General features: G+C 30.3%; 1 protein-coding gene across 1 annotated transcript in view; it reads right to left on the reverse strand.

The window, feature by feature from the left end:
* Positions 1-705: 705 nt before the first annotated feature.
* ncm (pre-mRNA-splicing factor nucampholin) overlaps positions 706-25,436 on the reverse strand; it is a 74,560-nt gene continuing 49,829 nt past the window's right edge. The window contains exons 11-18 of the mRNA XM_076512464.1: positions 22,670-22,759; positions 19,707-19,846; positions 12,586-12,663; positions 8,983-9,135; positions 8,399-8,526; positions 6,714-6,815; positions 5,091-5,314; positions 706-2,482 (exon numbers count right to left, since the gene is read on the reverse strand). Coding sequence (XP_076368579.1) covers positions 2,067-2,482; positions 5,091-5,314; positions 6,714-6,815; positions 8,399-8,526; positions 8,983-9,135; positions 12,586-12,663; positions 19,707-19,846; positions 22,670-22,759 — 1,331 coding nt within the window. The 3' untranslated portion in view covers positions 706-2,066. The remainder of the gene's footprint in view (positions 2,483-5,090; positions 5,315-6,713; positions 6,816-8,398; positions 8,527-8,982; positions 9,136-12,585; positions 12,664-19,706; positions 19,847-22,669; positions 22,760-25,436) is intronic.

Below are 25,436 nucleotides of genomic sequence, written 5' to 3' on the forward strand. Positions count from 1 at the left end.
TTCACTTGCCCACAGGTTGAGAACTGTCTTAAATCAATACAATCTCTGTAGGATAAGTACCTACTCCATTTCTTTCCACAATATGACTAAGTCCATCTGCATTTGGATAAGCACAATTCCTTAGCTTCAATTTCACAGCTACATTTCTTAGCTGTTGAAGCACCACATTTAGGTTCTTAGAATTTTCTCTCTCCCATTGTGGCTCTCTCAGCTCGTACTTTAAAACCTAAAGTTTAGAAACAACAGGAATCTTCCAGTGAATCCAGATATTGTTTACAGACAGGAAAAGGCAACGAAGCAGATCACTGCCTTCACCCATCTGAAATCAATGCAGAACCTTTGTTGTACCCTTCCTCTTCTTTAGTCATTCCCATGCATTTCTGAACACTGTATGATTCCATCCTTTAATACCTGAAATAATTCAGTGATGACTATATCTCTCATGGTCCAGAGAAGACTGTGGTGATGACCTTACTGAACATGTGCTCTATACATCTATGTGATACATCACTGTTGTCCAAATTAGCATGTTAAAAATAAACTTTATGTGAACTTTGTAAGTTCTGAAATTTACACAAGTGTTTAGTTTTACTTTTCATACTTATAATTTATATACATCATGCTTTGGATTGAGTTTCTACCTTATCAAGTTTCCATTCAAATTTCTACTCAATGATTTGTTACATAAAATATATACCACACCTCTTTGCATACAATTTTAATATTTTAATTTTTTTTGTCCAAAATTTCAATACACAAAGAAACATTATAAGATATTAAACTCCAAATTTCAATGACTTCAGTTAATTTGTTTTTGTTATTAAGCACAAAGTTACAGAATGGGCTATCAGTGCTATTCCCACCATGGGTAATCATTACAAGCTTTCACTTACCACTGAAGAAGTAGAGGGTGAACTCAGGTTAAGACTTTTATTCTCAGTACTGCAAACACAGACCTTATTTCTCAAAACTAGTTCTTAAGAGATGTCGAAAGCTAAACAGAAGTATTCACAAATTAGACGCTTAATAGAGATGCAGTAAAACTTCACCATGAAGCCCATTTCTTTGAACAAGTTTGATACACGTGTTCAGCAAGGGAAGTGCATCCATGTTTTTCAACAACACCTTGTTTTACATTTTCTTTATAAGAATTCAAAAGTAGCCTTTAGTGACAATTATAAAATTATAGATGCAGTATAAACACAATTCGCCAACAGTTCATTGGCAGCTTTAGTTTCACACACTTTTACAAACATTAACTGTGACTTGAAAGTCTAGTTTTTGTTGTAGGTTTTTAGATGAATTATATATAAAACTTTATTATTTACTAAACATTACAACAGAAGCTTATACTTTTAATGTGTAAAGAAAAATCAATGATGCAAACAACATAATCTTTTTAAAAGGTATTTTCAATGCACTTATACCTCTTTACAAGTCTCTATCTTTTTTTTTTAACATACACAGTACCAATTAAATACAAGAGATTATATACAAAATTAAAAATGTAAACATGGGTAGCAAGCTTAGTTGCTTCTCACTTCAGAAAACACAATGGATCCAAGATTTTGAACAGAACAAATATCCAATTTCAAGTCTTTTAAATACCGTAGTCACACAGTAAACATTTATAATATCGAGCCCAAAACAGTAATAAGTGAACCTTTACAACACAGAACCCAGATGAACAACTCTCAATCTTTCAACTGTGGCTCAACTTCACAGATTTTCATGGTTAATTGTTATTTCAAAAACTATTGATAAAAAAATTATTTAAAAAAAAAAAAGAGATTGATTCATTTGAAACAATTCTCTCGTATTTGAGATTGCAGAAGAACTATCCGACTTCATCTCTTCCCTTTGACCCATCTAATTTATATAAAGTATATACCCTATTCCAATATCAGTTTCAATAGAGCTTTGAGAACAGAAAATATTTAAAACTCATAACTGCTGCTTTCACTTCTTCCGATACATTTAATCAGTGACTGACTTCAATCTTTTTTTTTTTAAGAACTGGAAAGTGGTTTAAATAATCTTTAACTCTGCAAAAATTCAGAAATAATTCATCTTTTCCTTTTTTCTTTACTGTGAGAACGTGATCGACGCCTGCTTTTTTCAGTCCTTCTCACAGGCTCATATCTGTCACTTCTATGATTTTTACTTGCTTCTTTCCTATGATTTGCTTTATCCCAGGACTTGGGGTTTACTTCCTCTGAGTAGTTTCTAAGTTGAGGACTTTCACTTCTTCTATTCCTAACATCTTTATCCTGTCTTCGGTATTTCTCTTTCAGTAGTCCACCATCTAGTTCTCTGAGTTCATTATAATTCTTTCCACTGTGATTTTCAAGTTGCATGTCTTGCAAATTTCTCCTTAAAGAAGACTGTTTTTGTGGTGATTTTTCTTTTTCTTTGTTCTTTTCTCTTTGTTTACCATCTTTATGAAACTCTCCTTGTTTTTTTGATTTTTGTTTCTTTTTGCCTGTCAGAGGTGAAAAACACACGGTTTACAATCCTAAAGGTACATCTTTAAGCCAAAATACACAATATAAACAGTGCTGGTTGCAAGGATAACCATAACATGACAATAAATAAGCCATCCCCCCCCATCAAATCATCATTATGGATCCATTTCAGACTCCTGCCATGTGACAAAATATGAACAAACGAATGACTACCTTTAATGTTTGTCAACATTATTTCATAATTACACATCTTTTTCAATATTAATAGCATACTAATACAATAACCTAACTACAATTATGTAAACATCAGAAGTTTGAAATTTAAATAATCATTCAATAATAAAAGATACCTCAATTTATAAGTAACTCTGTTGGCAATCTATGTGTGCAGTACATCTCAAAAGGTACCTTACTGTTTGTAAGAACTTACTTGGTCACTTATGTGTATGGTAAATCTCAAAAAATACTTTACTATTTGAAGGAGCTTGGTTGTTAATCTATGTTTATAGTACATCTCAAAAAATACCTTACTGTTTGCATTAACTTACTGGTCATCTTCGTATATAGTGCGTAGTTAGTTCTATACAAAAAAAAAAACCTAATTACTCAGACTTTTTTCTTTTATCAATTATTTAAGGAACAGGGAAAATAACTTTCATACTTTAGTTATATTTAGGTGCGGGAAAAATCAGAATGAATTACAAAAATCGAACAGATTAACATGAAGTCATTATAAAGGGTGGATAATGCTTATAGACCATGTAGGCAGCAGATAAAAGTCAACTACAATAGCTTACACATAGCACTTACCATTTATTACAAAGCAATAAGGTATTCAATATAGCAAGTAATATGAAAATAATTAAATGGAATAAGCTACTTTTAGTTCTGCTCCGTCAACCAAAGGGAACTGAACTCTGGATTTTAGTGTTGCAAGTTCTTGAACTTACTTTTAATCCACTAGAGCACAACTACTTGTTGAACAGGCATGAAACACTAAAACAACAATGATGACTTGAAATACTTGTTGGAAAGGCATAAAAACTAACAAGAAGACTTGAACTACTTGTTGGAGAGGCATGAAAAACTTACAAGAAAAAGACTTGAAATACTTGTTGAAAAGGCATAAAAACTAAAACAAACAATGATGACTTGAAATACTTGATGGAAAGGCATAAAAACTAACAAGAAGACTTGAAATACTTGTTGGAAAGGCATAAAAACTAAAACAAACAATGATGACTTGAATTACTTGTTAGAGAGGTATAAAAACTAAAACAAACAATGATGACTTGAAATACTTGATGGAGAGGCATAAAAACTAAAACAACAATGATGACTTGAAATACTTGTTGGAAAGGCATAAAAACTAACAAGAAGACTTGAAATACTTGTTGGAAAGGCATAAAAACTAAAACAAACAAAGGCATAAAACTAAAACAACAAAACTAAAACAAACAATGATGACTTGAACTACTTGTTAGAGAGGTATAAAAACTAAAACAACAATGATGACTTGAAATACTTGTTGGAAAGGCATAAAAACTAACAAGAAGACTTGAAATACTTGTTGGAAAGGCATAAAAACTAAAACAAACAATGATGACTTGAACTACTTGTTAGAGAGGTATAAAAACTAAAACAACAATGATGACTTGAAATACTTGTTGGAAAAGCATAAAAAATAACACAAAGACGACTTTAACTACTTGTTGGAGAGGCATAAAAACTAACACGAAGAAGACTGGAACTACCTGTTGGAGAGGCATAAAAACTAACACGAAGAAGAAGACTTGAACTACTTGATGGAGAGGCATAAAACTAACATGAAGACTTGAAATAGTTGTTGGAGAGACATAAAAACTAATGAAACGATTGAATTACTTGTTGGAAATGTATAAAAATTGTCTTTGGCATTATAAACAGATGACAGCAATATAGATACAGAATAAACTAACTGCTGGAGAAACAAGAGTAAAACATGAGAAACTAAGCTAACAACAAGTAAGTAACAGTGAAGCCTGCCAAGAAAAGTGAGCACTGAAAACAGGTAGGACTGAAACATGCAACTACTAGCCATTACTGCTTAAAAATGATATTAATGACTAATTAAAAAATTTTCCTACATGGAAACTGAGGCACATAAAACATTAATAAATTATTATTTACATTTTAATCAGTTTGAGCACCATAGCTCCCCACCTTTGGTCAAGCCAGCATTTTCCACTTGCTCATTGACAAACAAATACTTTAGATTACCAATGCTTCCTGTTCTTGCTTAATAAAAGGTTCTGCTTGTGTTAATTAACATGCAGAAGATATTTCTAATTGTTTTGAATACAAATTCAATATTAGCAACATTTCATAAATGAATTTATAAAATGGAAGAACAGACAGAAACAAGCTACAATAAAAAAAAACACACTTTAAAACAGTGTTAAGTGCATCTGACAATTTATACAAATATTTTCCTAAGAACTTGTCTATACTGTAACAGCATTTGTAACTTTTATAAAATTACTTTTAATATTTTATGCCACTTTCCCAACATGGAAAGCATACACAGACTGTGTAACAAGAAAAACTTCAAAGCACTTCTCACACAGAACATACTTTGAAATATACCTGATTCAGATGAACAGTTACTACTGCTAGCTTCCACATCACTTTCTGATCCTGATGACACTTCACCAGATTCTGATGATGAACTGCTTCCCTCAGAGTCAGAGGATGAACTTGATGAGGTTTTACCATCACTACTGCTGCTTCCTTTCTTATCACCTGCAACTTGTGAAGCTGGCACAACTGAAGTTTTTGGCATGTTTTTCAGGTGCTCTCTCAGGTCATCACTACCCCGCCCAAAAAAAATCACAGTAGAAGCCTTGTAGAATGTCATTATACATATAACCAATTAACTTTTTATTTTAAGCATATCATCAGGAGAAGACATAGTGAAGTAATCCATAAAAATACTGAACTAACAACTGAAGATGCCGGGTCAACCTGATGAAACGTCATGTATTTATATACACTTCTTACTTCAAATAAACACAGAGTTTATGTCATTTAATAACTTAGGATGATTTGTTTGAATTACTTACTAGTGTTACAACAATCCATCAAATCCTTACAACATTAAGAGAAAGAAGAAAAAAATTACACTTCTACCTGGTAAACAACATTAACAGTTTTACTTGGTTAAAAGCACTAAAAAGTAACTTCCATGAGATTATAACCTTAATAATGTTTAGTTCAGATCTTTTAGCAAAGTAAATAACTGGTTGTTACCTTGTGATTTTACAAGCTCTGTTTTAGTCCCAACAAATAAAATAAAGTTAATTTACTACCTCAGTCATGTAATCCCTTAAAATAACGTATCCAATTTCACCCATAAATCCCCTACCATATGTGTGATCTTATTACTCTGAATTTGAAGCCTTGGGTTTGCTTGGTCCACCACATTTTTTAATAATGAAAAGTTGTAATAAACCCTATTTAGGACTAAATTATTCACCTCTTAGAACATGTTTAAAATACCTGTTTCTATCCCACTTCAAAGAAACTCGTTTTAACCTTATGTTGTTAAAAAATGTCTTACTAGCAAAAGCTACAGAGTTAACCCTTCAGCTCTGTTGGTAGATTTAACCTGAGGCCATGTAAAAAATTGAATTACCAAACAATATTGATACCCACTTTAGTGGCCATCCCACAGCTCTTATATTGCTTCTAAGGATGGGCCTTTTATGAGACAAATATGGTAGTTTAAGCTGTTAAACCCTACTACTAAAAGAAAAGTTAACCCTGTTAAGTCAGTAGGTAGAGAACTTGCTTGAATTGAAGAAAATACCAAGTATGATTTTAAAACATCCAAAAGTGAGCTTAACACACATATCAGAATACTTTTAATACAAGTCTCACACAAATCACTGCTTTCTGAAAATCTCATTTCTTTGGTTCAGAAAAAGAATGTTAAACTCATTTTCCAAGCTATATGCATATCTAAATAAAATAACCGTTTTCTGATGGGAAGAACTTACAAAACTCAAATGCATAACAAAATAGGTCTGCTTAAAATACAAACCATAATAAGTGAAATGGAAAGAAAAACTTTAGGCACAGAGTCATCATGGAATACCTTAAAAAAGTATACTAACTTCATTTTAATTAACTGTTCTTTCTCTGAATTTTCACTTTTATAAATTATTTAGACCTGCTTTTCTAAATACATCTTTAAAAAATATAACTTACGTCAAGCCTCCTAATCCAATTGAAGTAAAGAAATTAATAGCAAATCTTGTATTTCTAGGATTATCTCTAGGAAAAACTCCATCAAAAGCTTCTTGTAGAGTCCTGTATAATGAAAAAAAGCCTAATTTTAGAGAATGAATAACTGACTTAAACTTGGACATTACAAAAAACTTTTTTGTATGTCTCTAATTAAGCAGCTTAAGGCTAGAGGGAAAGAAGCTAGTCATCACCACCAACTATTGGGCTACTATTTTACCAACAAATAGTGGGATTGAACATAACATTATAATGCCCCCATGGCTGAAAGAGCAAGCATGTTTAGTGTGACAGGGATTCGAACACACTGAGGACCCTCAGATTTTGAGTTGGGCACTCTAACAACCTGGCCATGCAGGGCCTACAAAAAATTATCCACAAAACTATTATAAATGTAATTTCAAAGATAAAAATAATTATGAGAATATATCAATTGAATAATCACCTTTAAAAGAATTACATAATTTAAAAAACACATTTCATGAGTTTGAACAAACTTCATAATGAGATACAGGTATTTATTGCATATAATGTACTTTAAATTTGCCTGACTTAATGTTTTAATGCACATTACCACAAAGTCTAAAACATTATACAACTGTTATTTGGATTTCCTTTTCACTTGTGTACTTTACCGAGCAATACATATCAGATAAAAACTTAAGAAACACTCAGTAGAGCATGCGCCTCCTTCACACAGGCTCTCAAAAAATACAAAAAAAATGTTCTTATTCCATTATTATCAAACAGACATGTCCATTTTTATCAGGCTAACATGAAATAGTATTCTACACAAGTTCACCAAGTTTCATTAAAATCCAATCACTTATGACTGAGTTGCAGACCAAAACTAGCGTGACAAATTAGTACCCAAGTAAACAGATAGGGATTTTTTATTTTCATGACCTTGTTGTGCCAATGACACTTAATCTTGACCCTCCAAAAACTAATCACTTATCTCTATCCACCTTCAGTGGTGGACATAAAAATCTTGAAACTGTTATGAGTTTTGCGTATTGATATAAATATGCAAATAAGTTCAATATTCAAAGCCAAATAATATTTTTTGAGTTAACATTTTGCACAAAATAAAAGGCAGAATGAAGTTAACAGAGAGAGAGAGAAAAAAAATTACGAGATTGTGAGAAAGAATTTTGTGTACAGAAGTATGTATAAAAGTTTAACATTCAAATCAATTTAGACAGAAGATGCCCAAACATTATGTACTCAAGATATGTCTGTGAACTGATGATGTCAGATTTGGACATGTTGAAGTGCAAGGTTATGTTCTTGTGAATAATAAATATACTTTTTTCCATTGCACAATTTGAATACCTCATTTGCATAATCTCTGCAACCTCTGAAAGGTACACCTACAGTTTCTATCAGTATCCCTGTGCATTTTATCTGAAATTCACTGTTCTCTATCATGAACCATCACTAAATCAGCAATGTAGGTTAAAATAACTAGTTGATAGCTCTATCATCACATACATAATGCCATGTTCAATGATACTTTATAAAAGGTCAGGGAATGTGTACTTTGACCTCTACCCATAAACACAGGATTAAATAAAATTACATTGGTATGAAACAAAAAACAAATTAATCCTATTTTAATTTCATAATGGAAAAAACCTGAAACTCACGGATCTTTCACTCTTTCATTTAGTTTTGGCAGTCCCATGAATTCCCCAAGTTCCTGAAAAAGGATCTTTATAAAGATTCGACTTGATGATGTAGTATCCTCTTCATTCAGTCGGATATGTGACAGTACCTTAATGAACCACAATAATTTTAAATTTCATCATGATTTAATAAATTATCCTGAAAGTTTAATAGCACCTCTCACACTGTAAAAGGAACAATAAATATTCATTTGTTGGTTTATAAAAACAAGAAACTTTCGGTCTTGTCTTTGGTATACATCTTTTATCAGTTATTGAACAACTAAACTCTACATAAATAAAATTACAAAAGATATTCAACTACTTAAATCCATTTATATAATTAATAAAAAAAAAGCTTAGGTTACATAGCAATAAAATCCTCATGTGTGCATTGTTTACCTTAGTGCAAGTTAAACAATAGACTATCTACACTCTATTCAACAAAACCACTATCTCATAATTATTAAATAACTATACTAAAGGTAAACAACAGAAAAAAATAAATAAATATAAATTTAACAGTGAAATTAGGTACAAATTACAAATAATCTAAACACTCTTACCATCCAATTTATTGCATCTGTGTATAATAGATGAGCAAAAAACTTGGCAACATTTCTAAGCTTGTTCGTTTCAAATCTGTGGATTGTGTCATACGTGCCTCTGAAAATTTCTTCAATCGGTTCCACGTAAGTTTTATTTAGTTGACAAAAACGCTGCCAAGAATAAAACAGCAGCTAGTTCAATCATACTGGTTTACAATTCATGTATAATTATCTTTATGTTGTGTTCTTTACTTCAGTGTAGAACCCTTTGTTTCATTTTAAACAAAACTTTGATGAAGACTAAAAATATTTTTATTATTATTGAACCCACACAAGGAAATTTTGTGCAGAAGAAAGATTTATACACAACACTTAATCAACTCTACTGAAATTAGTCTTATGGTTAAAGTTCATATAATTTCACAAAACATTATGTAAGTAATGCTGAAAATACAAGTTTAGTCCAACAAACAAGAAAAATTGCATGTAACAAATTTTTAAATCAAAAACTTTTATTTAAAGAAATAAAAGTGTACTTTACAAGGAGTTTCAACACTAACTAACTGCATGTTAATGGTATATTCCAGAATTACATATCCATATTTCAAGTTTCAGCATAACACCTTTCAGATACACTGTTTCAACATCACATATATCCATGACAAATGTGTCATACGCTATCATACAACACATTTCAGCATCTAATACACAGTCATAAAACAAAGTTTTCACTGTAACACATCCCATACAATAAATGTTGTTACCACTACACATTTAAGAATTTCAAATGCTTACAAAACATGATTTGTTTAAGAGGTTTCCATTAAAAAACAAGAAATCACATCTTTGTCATTATAAAAAGCATAAAACTTATGAGAAATTCAAACATTTTTAAATAGTCAAATATTTATTTCAAAATAACGAACATTATTAATTGTTTAGAACAATCTTTTGAGACAAAACAATTTTTAGTAACAACATGAGACCTGCTTGTCCATCTTGACTGTTCCATCCTTGAAACCAAATAAAAATAATTTCAGAAAAAATATTAGAGCCAGCCCTTATTTTTCATGTAGTTATCAGGTTTTTTTTAGATTCACTTAATTTATTGCCTCAACAACATCCAAAGGCAACCCACTCTCAAGGCCAAATTGTCCCAGTTAAATTTGACTCTTACCCTAAGTGTCAAAATGTACCCGTGTCCCCTAGTTCTAACTATTCTCACTGAAATATGAAAAAATATGATGCATCAACACTATCAACTCCCTTTATAATCTTAAACATTTCAATCAGATTCCCCTAACTCTTCATCCTACTAACCCTTTTCTGATCCATCTCCAAAAATTCAATGTCTTTATTAAGGTAAGGAGTTCAAGACTGAACACAATATTCGAAATATGGTCTAACCAGTAACCTGTACAATATAGTTATAACCTCTTAAGGCTTGCATTTAATATTTCTTTAGATACAACCTAAAATCCTATTTACCCTACCACTAGCAACCACATACTGTTTGTATGGCTTTAGAGACTGAACAACCATAACACCAAGAACCTTTTCTTTCATGGCTCTGTCAAGGTTATTCCCAACCAAATTACAATAACCCACATGCATTATCTTGCATTTATTACAATTAAAACCCATTTGTCATTTAAGTTCCACACTCACAAAATTATCAAAATCCTTTTGTAAATCAGCAGCATCCTTTCTATAGCTAGCAACACCCAAGACCTAAAATCATCTGCAAATTTAAGTAATTTATTGACCATTCCTTCATCCATGTCATTGACATAAATCAAAAATAGCAAAGTCCTAAGACTGAACCATAAGGTACCCCCCACATGTGACAACCATCTTTCATCCAGCCATTCTTCTATTCAATTTGCTAACTTATCCCCCACACCTACAGTTACAATTTTCATTTTTTACAAGTTTGTTATGTGGCACTTTGTCAAATGCTTCCTGAAAATCCAGATCTACAAAATCTACACCCTTACCCTCACCTATGTAAGCAGTAACCTTTGCAAAGAATGTCAGAGGATTTATAAGGTACGACTTTCTCTTAGTAAAACTATGTTGACTACTCAATAAAATTCTAAACTTTGTTAAAGAACTTTGCAAAGTATCTTTTAACAGACATTTCAAACGTTTTTCCACAACTGATGCAAAACTAAGGGATCTATAATTGCTGGGACAATTTTTATTACATCCCTTTAAATGAGTAGTTACAATATGTAGCTAGCTTCCAATCCACTAGTACTTGCCCACTATTCAAGGAATGACAAAAAATAGTGGTAAGTGGGTTATATATCCAATTTTTAACCTCCTTCAAAACCTTTGGGAAATATTATTTAGCCTAATAGTCTTAACATTCATTAAACATCCCAGTTTTTCTTAGCCAGCTCAGAATTAATTCACTCTTTTGTTTTACCTCATTTCCATTTATTAACTGTTCAAGATATAGAATACTACTCAAATATTTGTTAGTAAAAACTGAAGAAAAAACCAAAATTTAATAATCCAGCCATCCCATAACCATCAGATACTAGTCTTCCTTCATCATCTTTCGAGGATCTTACCCACAATCTAATATTTTGTTTATCCTTAATGTATTTAATAGAATCCTTACTATTAATGTTTACATTTTCAGCCAACTTTTTCTCATATATTCTTTCTGTTGTAAGAAACGATTACTGTTAATTTTTACATTTTCAGCCAACCTTTTCTCACACATCCTTATAGTTGTATGAAACCCTTACTGTTGATTTTTACATTTTCAGCCAACCTTTTCTCATACATCCTTATAATCGTATGAAACCCTTACTGTTGATTTTTACATTTTCAGCCAACCTTTTCTCATACATCCTTATAATCGTATGAAACCCTTACTGTTGATTTTTACATTTTCAGCCAACCTTTTCTCATACATCCTTATAGTTGTAAGAAATCCTTACTGTTGATTTTTACATTTTCAGCCAACCTTTTCTCATACATCCTTATAGTTGTAAGAAATCCTTACTGTTGATTTTTACATTTTCAGCCAACCTTTTCTCATACATCCTTATAGTCGTATGAAACCCTTACTGTTGATTTTTACATTTTCAGCCAACCTTTTCTTATACATCCTTATAGTTGTAAGAAATCCTTACTGTTGATTTTTACATTTTCAGCCAACCTTTTCTCATACATCCTTATAGTTGTAAGAAATCCTTACTGTTGATTTTTACATTTTCAGCCAACCTTTTCTCATACATCCTTATAGTTGTAAGAAATCCTTACTGTTGATTTTTACATTTTCAGCCAACCTTTTCTCATACATCCTTTTTGATGAAATTTTTCTTTTAAGACTTAATAGCTTCTTTTACCAAAAGCTTTATCTTGCAAATTAAAATGCAATGAAATACAAATAAATTTGAGAATCATATTAACAATGACTATCATTATTATATACCAACATTATAATCTCACTGTTACGGGAATCTCGTAAAATTGTTATACATAAATATGTAATATAACTTTTTTCTTACTTACCTAACTGTAACACACAAATATAATTTAAAAAAATAAATAGTTTATCATAGATGAAATGGTAAACCTATGAAAGAACTACTCTATGTATACCTGTGCCAGTAAACCGTAGAACTTTTCATATGTTCTTCGCTGAGCACAACAATCCAGGATCATGTGACACAACTCCACCTATCAAAACAAAACACTGCCATAAAATTACGAAACAACTTTCAGTCTGAAGTTTATATTAAATAAATTTTTAAGACTATTTTTTCTTCCACACTTTATAAAAGCAGGCCAAAAATAATTTATTCAGTTTTGCTTTGTTCCTGTATGTCAGGAAGTTTCAAACAATAATCCATTGATGTTGCCAAAGAATAAAAAAATCCAATATTCGGTAAAAATACATTTAATTTAAATTGCATTACAATATAAAAAAATTCACCAGAAGTGTGGCATACCAGAATATCAGTCATAAAGTTTGACATAATGTAATGTAGAGGTAACTAGGTTGCACATATTGAAACAAGAAACATGATACACGAGTGAAATATTTCTCACAAGAACTGCAGTGGTGAAAATGATGCACAGGTTTAAGAGAAAGAAAAAGTCATAAATTATGACACATGAAATACAGAAAAATACATATAAATACCCATCACACAGAATGCAAAAAAACAAAAGGTTAAACTATTAAAAGACATTTTAATCATACAAGTGACAAAAAAGGTACACTAATTATTCACTTATCATAAGTTAAAACAATAGAAAATAATTTCAGTGGAATATACTATTCACTGATTGAAAACACTTACTGTATGGTTTGTTTAACTGCATTATGAAAGAATACTGAAACTTCAGGAAAATTTTCTGAAAATTACTGTATACAACTTCTGAATAATGAAAAACTTATTTTTATAATTTCTATTAATGTGGACCTGTGAAAACTCAATATTTTGCTGTAATATGCAATCTTAAGAAACAATAAAATATGCTTCCCTCTGTTTCAGATTTCAATTACTAATTTTTGTCTTCCTACCTTCTTCTAAACCAGGGGTTCCCAACCTTTTGGCACTCGCGACTTGAAAATGTAATTGATGAAATAAAATTAATGTTATCCCAAGCTACTTCTAACAAGGCTATGCGACTCCCCTGCCAATGCTGCGTGACCCCCAGGGGTCGCGACCCACTGGTTGGGAACCCCTGTTCTAAACGTTCATTTTATTTCTATAAAAGTATAAATTTTATCTCTGTTTTCAGTTGATAATAACTACATGCAGTTTCTCTATTTTGTTATTACTAGTTACTGAAATTATAAAAAAGCCATCTTTTTTTAACTTGTTAAGCAGAAGGTACATTACATTTAGTATATTTAATAACCTTTAATCCTGTTTTACATTAATTTATATATTCTTATCTCTTTCTGTTGAATTTCTTCCCCCATTGTATCAGTTCCTTACACCAATAAGGCATAATGTAAATACAACCTAATAACAGTGCCCTTTACGTGGAAATGAAACTTGATATGGTCAAGTGGAAAGTAATCTAACCGAGCCTACCTTTTCTTGTTCCATGAACAACATTTCTTTTTCTATATTAGAGCAGCAATATAATATAAATGCAGTATGAAACAATAATGCAAGTTCTAAAAACCCAGTAGGGCTGTAGCTGTGACAAATGTTGACAACATCATTTTTCTCTAGCAACATATCATCAAGTTCAAGCTAAGCTTTTATCACCTCATTTCAATCTATATGTGAGACTGAAGAGCTGGGAGAAAAAACAAGGAAAGAGCTTTTAATGCATGTTTAGATGCCTAAGACTTCTTAAATTCAAGATACAGGTACTCACATCAGTTTAAGAAAGTTTTACCTAAAACTGATAAAACTATTCCTGAATTAAATCAATACATTTCAACTTTGTTTTGTCAGAATATTTCAACTTTCTTCTTAGAGTCTATTCATGTTACATTATTATCCAAAAAAATCCAGTAGACCCACAAACAGTTATATCTGGAGTAAGATGAAGTCAAACTGAAATTAAAATATGAACTTTTTTTTATGTGTGAAGTTGTAAAAATACAACCTTTTATTGAATATGTTTCAACTCTTAAGTAATTCAAAGGATGTTATACATGTTTTTAATTTAAAGATGTAATTTCTTCAGGTTGAGTGATCCCAACTGAAGTCAGGGGCAAATCTCTTCACAAAGCTAATTTAATGTTCAGAAAGATTCAAATACAGTGAAAAAATGTTTAACTTGGAAAATAATTAATTAAAATCATGTGAATATTATTTTATATTAAGGAGCCTCACAGGTGACACACTGTCCTGTGAAGTTAAAATTTTTCAGAATAAGAAAAAAACCAAATACAAAAGGGGGGGGGGGAACATGACAAGAAACTGTTTGAGTTTGATAAACAAATCTGTAAACTCAACTGCTACCAAACAGAATATTTGTTAACCACTGAAAGGGAAATTGATATTTGCAACATCAAGATGCAGTGGTTTAGCTTGATGCTCAAGTATGGAAGATCTCAAGTTCAAATTTCTTATCTGGTAAATAAATTGCTAATGTCAGTTGCAGATGAGCAAAATAACATGTAGTAATTCCCTAAACACTTATCTGTAAATCAAATAAATTTATAACAAAATAATTAAGTAGCCAATTAGTCAATTTATTCAGGTATATTGTTTCAATAAGAAACAAAAATAATACCAAATAAAGATGTTAACCATCAGAATATTTCACACTGCCCACGATACTTATTAAACATAAAACCTAACTATGCTTATCTGATTTGATAATGATTTTTATTTTATTTGGTAAACATAAACACTAATTTTCAGCCAAGAACAAAACATCAACAAGACACTTTAATTAAGCCTTAAGCAACCTCTTGCCACATGACTTTTTAGTTTTATACTAAATATTCCTATGTCTAGGTAAACTATTTCTACCTAATAATGACAGAACCTTTTCTAAATGCTGTACATGTTACCATGTCAAACTGGTAATAAAGTTTCCTTTGCTACCCATTCAACCAATCATTAAATTAAAGAAGCTTAAGTTATCTCATGTTATCAGACATCTTCTCACTGAAGAAAATATCCATAGCTTTTAAAGATAAAATTTAACACAAGTACTTTCACAACTCATAAGTGAAATGAAACAGTCACAAAAATTGGGGGAGGACCTCTTAAATATATGTATTTATTCCACTACTGCACAATTGTCCAAAATTTTCACAATCCAACCATATTTAAATTTTACAGCTGTTTTCAAAGCTGTATTTCATAAATGAGTGATTAAACCATTTAATGTAGCACCACAACAAAGTTGCAACTACAGTACCACAAGGTTGCAACTATAGTATGAACAAAAAAATGTGAAGATTTTGAAAAATCAAGAAATGTATGACATATTCTAGATAACAGAGGCTTTAAGAAAAATAATTATTCTTTGGTATGGGCAGAAAAAATTCTAAACAAATCAACAATTTTTTTTTTATTTAGGCATAACTCTTGATAGCTGTGTAGAAACAAAGAAAACATAAACCATTTTTTAATTTTTTTCATTACGCCATACAAGAGTTTAAAGTTGATTAAACATGATTTTGTAGCTTTTATTTATATGAGAAAATACAGGCTGTAACGTAACAATGACAAAACAGCTAGTTACAATTTGTAAACATTAATTGCTTCACTTTACAAAGTAGACATTCAAACTGTAAAATAAATGCAAATTTATAAAATTGTTCCAACTTTAATATCTCTACAGTTTCAAGAAGTCTCACCACCAAACAATGCACCTGTAAATTTTTTTCAAAATTATTTTTCCCATCACAAACCATTAGTTTATATTTTCTAAGAGAAAATAATTCTCCATTCCTTGTTTCTCAAGTTTGAAAGACTGGAGAACAAACATGTCATTCTGTATGTCATCTTTTGTAAGATGGTTATTGATATAACTTGTATACTACACAGTACACACTTTCTTTATTATGTAAAACATTTAAAAATTAACATAATCAATTGATATTTCACCATAACATGGTGTGTATAAACTGCAAATGGTTATACATTGTATGTAGTACCTCATCTGTATCTTTGAAAAATTCAGTTGTAATGTGACAGAAAATTACACTTGAGGCAGAAAATTAGATATTATGGGAAAAATTTGATATTGATACATGTCAATCAAAATGTGTCAAAATATCAAGTGTCAACATATTAAACAGTACATGTGTACATATATATACTCAACAGAAAGGCTATTTAAAACTGAAATGCAGTTTCCATTATTACAAATTCATATACTTCAAATGGAAATATATGCTACACTTCTCTTATTTAATACTGTTTTCTGTTCTCTTCACATTAGTTATAAAATAAGGTTTTCACACCAGTAAGCTATTAGAGAGCTTTAGACCAATTAGTTTTGGTAGAATGTCTACCAGGTAAAGTATGAGGAGCATTTTGGTGTCCTTGTATTTGTGAACCTTTTAAACACATAACAAGTTCACGAAATTTCTACTCAGCAGTATGTAGATGAGTTTGAATTTGTATTAAAAAGTGGTGTGTGTGTGTGTCTCTTCTGAGCTCAACAGAACCAAGTGGTACTGCTTTACAACAAATGTTTTTGAACCTAGTAACAGCTTTGAGCAAGGTAATATCTTCTGCTTTTCTTGGGGCCATTTCATCTTCATAATTCTAAGGTTACCAATAAATCCATCCAGTGAAACACATACATAACCTCTTAGTTTAAATATACAAGCAATCCATATATTGTATCTATTTAGATTATCATATTCAATAACAGTTGTAGACAGGTTATGAAATTACAATATGCACTTGATTACTCAAGAAAAATGTCTTTCACTTTAACATTTTTTTAAAATCAATTAAGCAACCAATCGGAATATCCATTATTTTGTAGTTCTTGCATGTTTGGTTTTCCTTTCTGTTTTTCTACGGGTACTTGAAATTATTCTGAAAATTACTTTTGCATTACTAAAATCTCAGCTAAGTACATTGCTAAATTCATATACACTGCTGGCCAAAATCTTAAGGCCAATGAACATAAAGAAACAATATGCATTTTGCATTGTTAGACTCAACCACTTATTTGACTGGAGCTTCAAAAGATGAAAATAAGAAAAGGGAAAATAAAAATAAAAAACTTTTTTAGCATTTAATAGGGAAAATGTGAACACTATGAAATTAGCCTAAATACTAGCTGGTCAAAAGTTTAAGACCATACTGAAACATACTTTACAAACCGTAAATGTCTTCAAAAGCCATGCCTCCTTCCACACCACAAAACAGCTCGGTTAAACTTTGCTGAGAAGCATCAAACATGGGACGTAGAAAAGTAGAAGAAGGTTTTGTTCTCTGATGAGAAAAAATTTAACGTGGATGGTTCAGATTGCTTCCAACGTTACTGGCACAATAAAGATATCCCACCAGACATTTTCTACAAGACACTGTGGATGAGGTTCCTTCATGATCTGGGGTGCTTTCTCCTTCCATGAAGCTTCAGGTTATACAGGGGCGTCAAACAGTTATATCGACCATTTCAAAATAATTGTTTGAAGTTATTCGCAATGACAGCCGTGCAACTCACTACTGAGACCTCTTGTTGGGCATTTCCTACCCTGTTTAGGATTTATTTTTGGTAAGGTCTTAAACTGTTGACCAGCTAGTATTTAGGCTAATTTAGTAGCATTCACATTTTCCATATTAAATGCTTAAAAAGTTTTTTATTTTTATTTTCCCTTTTCTTATTTTCATCTTTCGAAGTTCTACTGAAATAAGTGGTTGAGTGTAACAATACAAAAAAATGCACACGTACTCAGCTATTGTACAAAACAAAAGTAAAATTTACTACTCAATAATGAGTGTAAGTTTGTTTCAATCTCTGCAACACTAATGACTCATAGTAATTTGTCTGGAACTGTAGTCCTGCAATTTAGTAATAAATATAGATCCTTATATCATCCTGCACTCTTTATTAACATACTTTAACTCTCCTTCAGGAGAGCAATTAATTTATCATTCTCCTGTGACTAAAATACAAAGCACTGTATGGTAACAGAAAATTTTGTTGAGGCCATAAAATGAACAAAGTTAAAACTTGATGTTATAGGTTTGTTTGTTTGAAATTAAACACATTATTACACAATGGCTATCTGTGCTCTGCCCACCATAGGTGTTGAAACTTGGTTTTTAGCATTATAACTCTGCAGACATACTGTTGTGCCACTGGAGGGCTTTGATATCATAAACAAATTTTATATCTCTCAAGATGAAAAGTATAAGAGACTCTAATTGTGTTTGGAGGTTACTGAAATTCAAAAGAATACCTAGCACTCAACTATTTAACAGAACTTTACAGGTAAGTTTCAAAGCACCTATCTAAAACAAGTATTTCTCATTATGTCAAAATTTCAACAGTATTTGTAAGCAGTAGTGCCTTTACAATGTATGTAAAACACAGTTTGTTTTAAACTTACTAGCCCTGTGTCTGTCACTAAACAAACTTCTTTTCCTTTCATAGAATAAATACAAACAACCACAGTGTTTTATCAATCATATTATAATACCTTTAAAGAACACAATAACTTTCAGTCTCGACCCCTTTTGTTACAAGGATAGACTGGTCACTTTGAAAATATGCTCTTCAGAGAAACTGCTCTTCAAAACATTGTGGATACACAACAGGCACTTTGATAGAAATGTATTTTTGTACATTCTACTCCTAACCAAAAACCTATCACATAATTATTTTTATAACAAAATTGCTAATACAGGTGTGTTTTTGTCCCTATTACATTATTAAAGATCATTTAATATATTTTCCAAAATATCTTTTATAATTTAACACAGGTAGTTAACATAAGCTTTACTTGTACAAGATATACAAAATATTTAAACAAAATACTACTTCAAATGCAATTCATCTGCTTTTATTTACTGTTAAATTACAGATGCAACTGTCAACTATTAAGTAATTATCTTAAACAAAAATCACGTGATTAACACAAAGCACTTATATACTGAGGTTTAAAATATTTAAGAGTGATTAAAACTGTACTTAATCCATATACATTTAAAAAAAAGAAAGAAAAAGATAGAGTTAAAGACCTAAAGTAGCAAAATGATTTTTGTTATAGTATCTTCAAGGTTTCCTATGAAGACAACAATACTTAAAAAAACAAAAGCCATACTTACTATTTGTCCTGGTTTAAACTCCAGTTTTAATAGTTTATGAGCACATTCTTCAAAGTCTAAACTGGACTGAATGGTTAGATAAATGGTTCGACGAAGCGCTATCAGATTTGTCTCTGTGTTATCCATGATTTGTGTGTCTTCTAAAATGAAACATTACAAGTTCAATAGACTGGTTACTGTTTAACATACTCAGATATTCTTTAGGAAATCACTTTTATACTGATCTTTAAGATAAAGTATTTCAGTAAATTTTGTAAGGAAAAAAAGATTACAGTCAATCATATAACAGCATAAGTTTCAGCATGTTTTGCATGGACAGAAATATTGCATTAATTATTATGTTACCAAGCACTACCATCATTTTTTAAAGGAAAGACAAATTGAATTGATATTTATTAAAGTAATCACAAACTTTATTATATTTTTCTCTATGTTAACAAACATTTCAGCATCTTTTGTAGATAGAAATACTGCTCTGATCATTAAATGACCAAATATTTTGTAATTCCTGCATAGAAAAAGGTATCACAATGACCTCTGAACTATTACACATTCCATTACCTTTTGTTAGGATCTTTATTTCATTCTTCCCAATGTAATTAAATATTTCAGCCTTCTCTATTGAAACAGATGTTAAATCTCCATTATATATTTTAGTACTTTCCATGGCTTAAATGTTGTTTTCAACATAGGTGTATTTTGTAAATAAAGTGACATTACAGTCTCAAAACCCTAAAAATGTAGAAAGTTTGCAGACTGACTTTGTAATGACCAAATAACCACACAACTATACACAATTCTAAATGTAGGTGTATCTTCTCAGAATTTGGCAAGATTTCAGTAAAGAGTGAAAGCATGTTGTATATAGAAAATCAAACTTTTCAATAAAGTAATTTCATTGAAGATTTATACGTGAACTTATGATACCTTTACTGAGTCAAAGTAAAAAGTGATTTTCACTTTAAGAATTACAAATACTTTTCATCTTATAATTTTCATATTTAATTTGTATAACCTCTAGAAGAAAAAAGTATCTCTTACTTGCTCTACTATAACATTAACTGAAACAAAAGCATTCATTGCAAAAGTTGAAAATTATTACAAAATCAAAAACAGTTGTTTTTTACTAGAATGACTGCAGACTGTAACTTACAACTTACAAGTACACATGATTTCAATTAAGAGCTTTAGGTCCCTTGACTTTTCACGACTTCTTTTATTATACTTTACTGCTCTATTGCTCTTTGAACTATGATACCACCAAAGCAAGCAGTAAGTCACCAGATGAGACAGCAGAGTAAACAAATGGAAAATATTAAATAATGTACATCTAAGCTGCACACATTCCTAATGCATTACCTGAGAAGTGAAAATGAAATAATTTACTAATTTTTTTTTTCCTTTTCAGTTTCCATATCTACCTAATGTTTGTACTTTTAGTTACTTTTGTTAAATATACATATAAAAGAAATGTAGCCTTAGCTCTAGGTTAATTTGAACTTGAGTGGTTTGTAGTCTTTTCTAAACTATATTGTTTCTCCAAAAATACAACACTTACTAGATTACACTAGACAAATTAATTAACTTTTATATAAATGACTTTACCCAAACCCATCACGTTCTCAAATTAAAGATTTTTATAACTCAAACAAAACAGAAAAATCTCTTAATTTACATAGTACTGACATTTTTTGATAAATTGGATGTTACGTAAAAGGCATGATATATGGGGTTGACATTTTGGTTTGTTGCTTTGTAAAGCAAGACTAGAGGATATATATTTCCATTACGACTTAGTGGTATATATATATATATATATATATTATAAATTTGTAATTTGTGTTAAATTTTCAAGATCATATACTGAGGCAGAAAGAAAACTTAAAATGGACAATTCAACAACTAGAACTGTCACATAGTACAAAAATGTGAAGACTGATAAACCATGTAAGTATTTCCTTCTGAAGTTAGGAAATTAAAACTTATATAACATTAAAACCTGAATTGCAGATAACATCTTAATGCCAAATTTGACATACACTGATAGCACAGTTAGTTAAACTTTATAAAATGGTCCTGACATACACATTTTGGCATATTCGTGCTCAAAAGGTTTAAGTGTGGTATGTTTACTTACACAAACTCATTAAACATACATAATACATACAAACATACACTATCTTTTAAACATCAATAGAGAAAATTTTATATATATAACTGGTTTGCACCCTTTATACAAGTATAATTTATCTACTGGGCTACTAATTTGTGCCTTACCACCATAATGGGGCTGGAGTGCTAAATTCAGTTGGTAAGTTTATTTAACTTACCCCCAAGTGTTAGTAAATTATTATTTTTATTTATCTTTCTTCATTTTTACTTTCAAGAGCAGTCACCTTCCCACAACTGTCTGCAGGCAGTGAAGGGTGATACAGATGTGGAACGTTGTAGACTTGAGCACCAAAATTTCACCTTCCTAATTTCTATTTCTTTGCTTAATTTATTTCATTATTTAATTATTTTTTGTGTGAGATAGGTGAATGGAAGTTAAGAGTGATAAACAGTGTATCCCCACTACAATTGTGGGTCCTACTTCATCAGTCACCTCCAAAACCTAGGGTACCTTTCATATTCCACATTATAGCCTGTACCCTGGGAATCCTTTCAACTGATGCAGCATTTTTTATTTTTGTTTTGCATTATTTTTATTTACAACAAACTATACACAAACACAAATGATTGTATCCAATGAATACTTATGACTCAGAAAAATACTTACATTCAATAGAAAACTATTTTTATAGCACTTATAACAAATTCATGGCAAGATTTTATTTTTGTTTCAAAGGCTTAGCTTTCATATATTACAAGGGCCTCTTGTCCCTAGCATCAATGAGAAAAAAAATATAGATTACATATAAATTGTACTCATCATTTTAAATACAGTAATTCTAAATGCATACCTGCTTCTTCTTCCTCATCTTCATCTTCTTCATCAGATTCACTTCCAGAATCACTATCTTCTGACCCACTGGCATTTTCTCCTAAGATATCTATTGTAGAGAACAATGAACTTCAATGAAAATTTATATACTGCACATATGTGTGTCTATACACCAAGAAAACAACAGATCAATCCTTGATATGTTTTAAATCATTACCAAAAGAAAGGCACAACACTGGGGCCAAATACTGTTCCCACCTAAGCAACATCAAGAATGGAATTTCTTGAAACAAGAACATGTGCTTTGGTAACTTAAAAACTGTGTGTGAAAACTACAAATTTTATAAGATCACAATAATTCAGGTATCCAGATGATTGTTTTCCCATATGATCAAAAATCAAGACATGTAGATTTGAAAAATTGGAGAAAAAATATTTTTGAACAGTTTACGTAAATTTCACACGTGAGAAAAAAAAACATATATACACACATGAATACACACAAACGTTTTAGATATTATAATTACTGATAGTACTACAGAAACAACAAAAATGTGAATTTTCATAAATATTTCGACTGTTAGTAGTTACCACCACAGACAGACACAGAAGATGAAAGTTTACATCAAATTTGACCAAAAACATTACTGTGACTGTTAGTGATACAAAAAAAACACTAAGATATAAACTAATTATTTATTACAAATAAATTTTTTGTAATTTGGAGCATTCAATTCTAAAAGATTGTTGAAAATCTAACAGAAAGAACAATGATGAAGACAAACCTAAGTTAATATTATTTATCAATAAATATACTTTACAATTAATACTTAAATTAAACAAAATAAAAATATTAACAGAGTTGTGTAAGGTTAAAAATGTTATAAATAATTTCAAAATTAAAAATTCCATCAGCCTATAAATTTAAATATGATTTTGTTTTAAAAATAGATCAAACATTTGTTGTATTTTTAATAAAACAATTAATGTTGTCATTTATGTAATAAAATATTTAAAGATAAAACATTAGTGTAGTATTAATTCAATTAACTTCTATCTTTTTCTTGTAATCTGACTTCCTACATTTACATTGTTCAATGTTCTATCTGTTATGAGCTTTATACTGGTCATTCTAAAAATTTCATATTTTGAACGAGTTTAAATAAAAAACAAAAAAAACTAACAAAAGTCCTTTAAAATGCTCAAAACATTTTAATGAAAGCTCATAACACAAAACTGGTTACATAAAAGAATCTCTGGTTTACTGGCATTCAAAGTTTCTTAAAATTATTTTATAGACAAATTTAAAACAATATTAAAACTCTTAATTAGTGTGTTAAAAATACACAGTAACTGTTTTTAGTTTTAAACTGCAGATATAATTTGTTTGTGTTTAAGTGCAAGGCTAAACAACGGGGTATCTGCCATTTGTCCATCACACCATTAAAACCTGGCTATCAATAAAAAGTCTTAAACTTATCACTGGACCACAAATGGGGTACAGATGCATACTTCCACAGATTGTTATAATTTATGCAGTGAAATTCTTGTATTTAAATAAACAAGTAAAGCTAAGGTTTAATCTTTCAAACTTCATTAAACACATTTGAAGTTATATTAAGAATAACTCATGATGATGAAAAACTCACTTCAAGTAAAAATGTATTCTAAAGATATTTGTTGTGGGTATTAAAACTTTAATTAAAATAAAGAACAGAACAATGCTTCAACATTCTTAGGAATACATACCAAAAATGAGTATGTGACTGATGTACATATTTCTTACAAATTAAGCTTTTTATTACCATTTAAAAGTGCCAGTTATTTCAAAAGTTAAGTTATTGCAAAAGGAAGGTTATACCATTAAATCTAATCAGGTTACCACAAGTTGTGAACAAATTAATTTATTAACAATTTACATATTCTATTCAAAATCAGAGTTTATAAACTATTAACAGAAAACATTTTTGGGGTTCTTAAACTATTTAAAAATGTACTTCTTCAGATGCAATATTAATTTTTCTCTTTTATTAATCTATTCCTCATTGTTTTAAAAACTGAAGATTGTCTTAAACACAAATCAATTTTCCTTATTTAGTTCTAAAAACGTAAGTCATATGTTTTATAAAAATTATACATGACAAATACATTTAGAAATAGATTATTTAGCAATTAGATATTAAGCTATTGCTTATTCTTAATATATGTACATTAGACCATTGATATAGAAGTTTACATGGCCTTGCTTACTCCTATATACCATTTCAAAAGAAGGCTAGTTGAAGCAAGTGAGATACTAATTTGTGTTGTGAAGTCATGTCTTCTTGTCACAATTTTCCATAAAATTCACCCAAATGATGAATATATATATATTCACAAATATGTTGTTTACAGTGAGCATGGTGCACCTGACTGCTAAATATTCTCATAAGCAGTCAGTTGAACACTTCATTTATATGTTGTTGAAATCATGTTAACACACTGATCCATGTAAACAGGGTAAGTTTGATCAAATAAGAGTAGTACATTTGATAGACTGATTCATGTAAACAGGATAAGTATGATCAAATAACAGTAGTACATTTGACAAACTGATCCATGTGAACAGGATAAGTATGATCAAATAACAGTAGTACATTTGACAAACTGATCCATGTAAACAGGATAAGTATGATCAAATAACAGTAGTACATTTGACAAACTGATCCATGTAAACAGGATAAGTATGATCAAATAACAGTAGTACATTTGACAGACTGATTCATGTAAACAGAATAAGTATGATC

The sequence above is a fragment of the Tachypleus tridentatus genome, chromosome 7 (genome assembly GCF_004210375.1).
Source record: "Tachypleus tridentatus isolate NWPU-2018 chromosome 7, ASM421037v1, whole genome shotgun sequence".
NCBI classification, from domain to species: Eukaryota; Metazoa; Arthropoda; class Merostomata; order Xiphosura; family Limulidae; genus Tachypleus; species Tachypleus tridentatus.